The 7,125-nt window shown below is 31.6% G+C and overlaps 3 protein-coding genes across 5 annotated transcripts in view; 1 reads left to right on the forward strand and 2 right to left on the reverse strand.

Annotated features, from left to right (window-relative positions):
• LOC111677146 (serine-rich adhesin for platelets) overlaps positions 1 to 7,125 on the reverse strand; it is a 224,837-nt gene that overhangs the window by 34,715 nt on the left and 182,997 nt on the right. The gene's annotated exons all lie outside the window — the stretch shown is intronic.
• LOC111677145 lies at positions 3,197 to 4,158 on the forward strand. The gene has a single exon (XM_023438217.2). It carries the CDS (start codon positions 3,284 to 3,286, stop codon positions 4,043 to 4,045), a length of 762 nt encoding a protein of 253 aa, XP_023293985.2. The 5' UTR covers positions 3,197 to 3,283; the 3' UTR covers positions 4,046 to 4,158.
• Positions 4,115 to 5,397, reverse strand: LOC111677144. Its single transcript, XM_023438216.2, has one exon. The coding sequence runs from the start codon at positions 5,289 to 5,291 to the stop codon at positions 4,380 to 4,382; it is 912 nt and encodes a 303-aa protein (XP_023293984.2). The 5' UTR covers positions 5,292 to 5,397; the 3' UTR covers positions 4,115 to 4,379.

The raw sequence follows: 7,125 nt of genomic DNA on the forward strand, positions 1-7,125 counted from the left end.
TAGACTATAGCCTAGACTATAGACTAGACTATAGCCTAGACTATAGACTAGACTATAGACTAGACTATAGACTAGACTATAGCCTAGACTATAGACTAGACTATAGACGAGTCTATAGACTCGACTATAGACTAGACTATAGACGAGTCTATAGACTCGACTATAGACTAGACTTGTTTGGCACTTTTTGAACCCCCAAACAGTACTTTTATTAAAATCAAATATTTCCCCTCCCTGTTTAATTATATGATTTATATTTGCCACAATGTTTGTATGTTTTTGCATTTATTTTTTCTAGCAACCACAACCTAAAATGCCAACACTTTGCCAACTGTATGCCAATACTCAATAGTTTTTTATTTGTTTATTTAATTTTTTAGTTGTTAAATAGTTATTTTTTTTTTTTGAATATATAAAATAAAATGTAAATTTTATTTTTATTTATTGCCAATTATATTAATATGCAATTTTGTTGTATTTGTTACTATTGTTTTGATTTGGTTTCATTTTTTTCTATTTTGCAAATATTTAGCAGGTTTGAATGCTATTTGTTTACAGTTGTTGGCAGTTGTTGTTAATAACAAATAATTATTTTGTTGTTGTTGTTGATTTAAATGGTTTGTTGAACCAATAGTTATTGAATGTGGCTTAAACTAGTAATCCCTTTTGTTTGAGGTGCAATATATTTTTTGCGTTACTTAAATGATTTAAAATAAATTAATTTTTTTCTATGAGCCTAAATATTTTTATATATGATTGAATAAATTTCCTTGAGAAATATTAAATGAAAAACTTTATTTGGCCATATTGGATTTAGAGAAAAACTATTATAATTATGCCCTTAAAATAAATGATAAAAAAATATTGTTTGTAAAAAGGCCAGAGGATTTCAAGGATTTTACATCAATAAAAAAATTTTAACATTTATAAATTACTATAGGTCTTTACTACAGCTTCTTGTCCTAAAAATTACATAACTATAGTCTACTTTTGGGGGAAATAGCTTACGTATACACATATGTATGTAGGAGTAAATGCAGAAAGAAGTAAACTACTATGTACAAGTTCATTTTCATAAACTAATGCATAAGGCAAATAGTTTTGTTTAAGAACTTTTTAAATTTATTATTATTGTAATTGTTGCTATATTTGTTGTTGCTATTTTAGTCTTATACATATTTATATATGAGAGAAATTATTATTATGCAAATTCTAAATAAGTCCAAACATTTTCATAATATTTTCTAAAATGAGTAGAAATTTTACATAAAAATAGAGAAAGGGATAAAGTAAAAGAGAAAGACTCTGGCCATAGGAGAAGGGTGTTAGCAAAAAGTAATCATATTATGTGTTAAAAACTTTCAAATGCAGCAGCAGTTACAACAACAACAAATTGTTTAAAGGATTTTTGGATTTACATTTGTTTTTAATTTCTATGATAAGCAATTTTCTATGATTGTACACCAAAATAAAAAGGCTTAGTCTGTTTTACTCATCCCCCTCCCACTTCTCAACCAATACTTAGAGTATAAGTAAAACAGAGACAGTGAGAGTTTTACAAATACTTAAATAAAAGAGCTGTATACATATTAAAAAAACTAAATTAATTGCAAATGTAAACGTTGTGGATAACGTAAATGACAGAAAATTTATGTTGTAGTTATAGTTTTTTGTACTTACAACAATAATAATATAAATTTTAAGAAAAAACTTTAATTTGTGAAAAATATTGTAGTACTTAGTATAGTTTCACTAGTAGTTTGCTTAAAATTTTAAGTAGATTTCTAAACAGGAATTAGATTTCTATAGAGAAAAATAATTAACATTTTTATTAAAGTCCTATACTTGACTATACTATGAAATATGGTACCTACTATGCATTAGAATATAGTCTAAAACATTGACCCGGATATACACTACATGGTTTAGCGAAAAATTGATTATCCAGACCATAGACTAGACTATGGTCTAAACCATAGACTAGACTTTAATCCAAACTACAAACTAGACTATATTCTATTGATTATAATATTGTCCAAACTATTGATTATATTTTAGTCCAGACTACATCAAGGACCAAAGACTAAACTATAGATAGACTACAATACATATTATACTTAACTGCAAACTATAGACTACACCATAATGCATACTATGGACTAGAATTAAGTCCACACTAAAGGCTAGACTATAATCTAGACCATAAGGCATATACTATAGTCCATACTATAGATTACAATATAGTTCACACTATAGACTGGACTGTAGTCTAGACTAGGAACTAGGACGATACACTAGGCTAAAGTTCAGACTATAGTCCAGTTACTATAGTCCAGACTATAGAGTATACTATAGTCCGCACTATAGCCTAGACAACAGTCCACACTACAAACAAGACTAATAACAAGACTGTAGTCCACACCATAGACTAGACAATAGTACAGACCTTAGACTAGACAATAGTCCAGACTTTAGACTGTAGACCAGACTATAGACTAGATTATAGTACAGATTACAGACTAGACTATAGTCTGGACTATAGAATAGACAATAGTCTAGACTATAGAATAGACTATGGTCCAGAGTATAAACTAGACTATAGTCCAAACTATAGACTAGACTATAGTCCAGACTATAGTCCAGACTATAGTCCAGACTATAGTCCAGACTAGACTATAGTCCTGACTGTAGACTAGTCCAGACTATAGACTAAAACTTTAGTCCAGAATATAGACTAGACTATAGTCCAGAATATAAACTAGACTATAGTATGGACTGTAGACTAGACTACAGGCCAGGCTAGACTACAGTCCAGATTAGACTATAGCCTTGACTACAGACTATACTATGGTCCACAATATTGACTAGTACAGACCAAATCCCAGCCTATAGACTAGACTATAATCTAAACTAAATTCTACACTACAGTCCAGACTGGAGACTACAATATAGATCAGAGTAGAGACTAGATAACTCCATATTATAGACAAGATTATAGTCCAGACTAATCGATGTCCAGTCTAGACTATAGCCCAAATTAAAAACTAGTCTATAGTGCAGAAACGTATTTTCTACGTACAAATTGTGTTTTTACTATTATAAAACGATGCGATGTTGTTTTAAAAAGTACTCTCTGTTTTATCTGTCTTAAAATTTTAAACATTTCAGAAAATAATTTGTTAAAAAAATCATTTTCTAAACACATTTCTTGAAAAACATTACAATATTTTCAAAATTCTTAGTGATATTCTTAAAAATTCAAAAAAAAAAAACTCCCAAAAAAATGGCTTTAGCTAGTATTAAGAAAATAAATTTCCTAAATCTGTTGAGATTTCCCAGGTATTACAACTCATATTTAACACAACGTCTACAGTCCTCTAAAGCCAGCTCCGGCAAAGAAGCAAGATCGTCAGAGTGTACCAAACCTCCTGAACCAAAATGTGGTGTACGCTTTAAAAATGAACCGTGCGAAGTTAAAAGAGCTAAACCAGCTAAATTGCCACAACCAGCTCCGCCCTCACTACCGCAAGATAAAGTAGAAATCAAAATTAAACGTAGTGTTTATTGTTGTGGTGATCCTTGTCCGGATGCCTTACCACGTTTTGACAAACTTTACTACAGACGTTCGGATAAGGCGGAGCGTAGTTATCAACAAACTTGGAATGAATGTCCCGAACAGTTTATACGTCCCAAAGTCATTTGCTGTCATAAACCCATTAAGCCTAAATTCAAAAAGCGTCCTCGCAAAGAACGTCCCAAGACCGCATGCAAAGCAGATGTTTGTTTACAGAGTAAGACCAAGTGTCCTTATATCAAAATGCCCGATTGTAAAGAGGGCAGGAAACCACCTTCCTGTTTGACTCAGAGAAAACCCGCTAAATGTTTAAAGAGAAATCCACCTTATCCTTCATTCTCAGAGTGTAAACGTGTCAGGCCCAAAGGCAGACATCCTATTGAATGTAAGTGCTTGGCTATTCCATCGATATGTGAGGTGTGGGCTTATTATCATAGACAAGCGGCCATAAAAAAGCCGGAAAGTTGTTAGAGCCCTAGAGTAGATTTTCAAAATGAAATGTTTTTCAAATGTAAAAAGTTGTTAAAAAATTTACTGTAATTTTATGAAAAAGAAATATATATTTTATTATCGATTTTCTATAATTTTTTTAAATTTTTATTCAAATATTTTTCACATTTTACAATTTTATATATTACTTTAAAAAGCTCCATACTTTTAAGACATCGTATTATTATCCTTCTGTTAACCTCCCTAGAACTTTGTCTGATAAAGATTTAAGATTTTGCAAAATATATCACAATATGCTTAAATCTTTTTTACACAAATTTTAAAAAGGTTCGGGCTATTTGGAACGCCTTAAAAGCTAACGGGGTCCCTGCATTTTCGGTGGCCAGGCCGGTAAAGGAGGTGGTAAATCATAAATCATTTTACGCTTTAAATGTCTAAATACCACACAGTTGGGCTGCAAGGCAGTACATTGACATTCTGTCTTTCTCCTAGGAGGTGGACAACGATAACAACATTCCGAAAAGGAAGGATAAGGGCAACATTTCTTTTTACAATTTGTGCTAGTTCTAGCAGCAATACTACAGGTTGGGGGATAACGGCCACGTATACAGCAGGGCATTTGAATGCGAGCGCACTTAGTATTTGTACCGCTGCTGCATAAAGCTTTCATTTTACGTGAATCAAATTCACAGGCAGTTATAGGACATTCCTCTTTTTTGCGTCGACATATGGGCGGTAATTCGGTGGAGTCATAACAGCAGATTCTACGTTTACGTATTTGCACTGGGGGGCATTCTACCCAGGTCTGCTGATATTGCCTTTTGGCTTTATCCGTAGGACTATAGTAAAGGCTATCGAATCTGGGTAATAAATCCGGGCATGGATTACCACAACATTCGGCAGGATACTCCCAAACTGCTGTTTGTGGCTGTATCCGTCTTTCTAGTTTTACCTCCTTTTTATTAAATTGTTCTCTGGCTCCTTTACAATTGCAGGGATCTTGGGTTAGTCTCTTGCTGCCACAACACTCGGGTTTCTCTTTGCATAGAATTTCCTTAACTGCGGGGCATTTACCAAACGGTAGAGGACAACAAGGTTCTCTGGGTTGACATTCGGGCTCTTCACACTTTTTCTTAGGATATTCCATTGTACAGGGTCTAGTTCCAGAACAGGGCCTGCCTGTTCCTGAATATAAACGTAGGCCAGCATGCATTAATGTCGAATTCAAGCCGGCTGCTAAACGCCGTGTAAATAAGGATAAAAACATGTTGTCTTATAAGTCGGGAGATTTTTAATAATTTTGTGTTTAAATCTTGAAATTTTTTTTAAAATTTTAGAAAAAGTATTTTGATTTTTTAAATTTTAGAATTTTATAACAATGAAATATATTTTGTAGTTGTCTAAATTTTAAAATGGAAATGCAATGATTCAAAATATTTTAAATAATTTTAATTTTGAAATCAATGTTTAATTCAGTTTTAGTTCAGTTCTAGTTCAGTTCTTGTTCAATTCTAGTTCAGTTCTAGTTCAGTTCTAGTTCAGTTCTAGTTCAGTTCTAGTTCAGTTCTAGTTCAGTTCTTGTTCAGTTTCAGTTCAGTTCTAGTTCAGTTCTAGTTTAGTTCTATTTCAGTTCTAGTTCAGTTCTAGTTCAGTTCTAGTTCAGTTCTAGTTCAGTTCTAGTTCAGTTCTAGTTCAGTTCTAGTTCAGTTCTAGTTCAGTTCTAGTTCATTTCTAGTTCTAGTTCAGTTCTAGTTCAGTTCTAGGTCAGTTCACCTCAATTCAAGAGTTGAACTCTAGAATTTTTAACCATAATTTTTATAAAAACGTAACGTTTTTGAGAAATTCTTGTCGATCATTTATTTTTCTTCTTACAATCTAATATGTTCTATATATACACACATTCATAAAAAGAATAACAACTATTAAAAACTACAAGCAAGTGTGTTCCATATGTAAATATCACCGTTATAATCGGATTTACAATCGACTATTTATAACATCGCCACCACCATCACTATATCCTAATAATCGTACATACAAGTATCATGTTCATTTAATTGAACATTTTACCAAATTAAATGCATTAAAGACTTTGAACAAATAAATGCAACAACAACACTAAAGAAAAAATAAGGAAAATCAACTTAAATCAAACATCTCAAACGCAAATCGATGAAAGCCAAAAACTAAAAAAAAGTAAAAACTTTTAAAAAATTGTTTAAATAAGATTACAAGTGAAATTGATTTTGGGGTCTCCAACGATATGTAACCTAATTTTCATTTTTTTTTTGTTTAATTTGCCAGTAAAATCGTTAAAAAAGAAGCTCTCTTGCCATAACAAAAATTTCATATGTATGTGTTCGATTAACCAAACATTTGCTAACATTTTATCTACAATTACGCTTTTTATGTCTTGTTAACCCACCATGTTTGGTATTTAATCTAAAAACATTTGGTAGAATTGTTAAGTATGTTGGTTTTGTTTTGTTTTTTTCTTTTTTTAGCCAAAACCTAAGAAAAACAATTTTCGGTTGTATTTTGCGTAGCAATATGTTAATGATCTTAGAAAGATTAAATGTTTGTTTCACGTAAATGAGCTTAACAAGTAAAAATGATCTAGAAAACAAGCTGCTTAAACAGCTTTGTTGAATTTATGAGGCACAACTGCAGCAGTAAAACGACAATCGAAATCTTAACAAACAACAACGTGCAACCAACGAAAGGTGTCTGTCTCCCGTGTCGACTAATTAAAATGTGAAAACATAACATTACAATGTTTAAGATCAAATGTATTGAATTGATAATTAAGTGCGTTTGAAATTGGCATAATAAATGACACTCTTCTAATACGGATGGGAATGGAAGGATGAGACAGTTTTGAAAATGTGCCCATAATTACTCCATAAATAAAACTAAAACTTAAGTAAAATTTAACTAGAACTGCAATAAAACTGAACTATAACTGAAATAGAACTGAACTATAACTGAACTATAACTAAACTAGAACTGAACTAGAACTGAACTAGAACTGAACTATAACTGAACTATAACTGAACTAGAACTGAACTAGAACTGAACTAGAACTGAACTAGAACTGAACT

This window comes from Lucilia cuprina, chromosome 6, assembly GCF_022045245.1.
Source record: "Lucilia cuprina isolate Lc7/37 chromosome 6, ASM2204524v1, whole genome shotgun sequence".
NCBI lineage: Eukaryota > Metazoa > Arthropoda > Insecta > Diptera > Calliphoridae > Lucilia > Lucilia cuprina.

Coding starts and splice junctions, on each gene's coding strand:
- LOC111677145 (XM_023438217.2), top strand. CDS start 3,284: ATGGCTTTAGCTAGTATTAAGAAAATAAATTTCCTAAATCTGTTGAGA.
- LOC111677144 (XM_023438216.2), bottom strand. CDS start 5,291: ATGTTTTTATCCTTATTTACACGGCGTTTAGCAGCCGGCTTGAATTCG.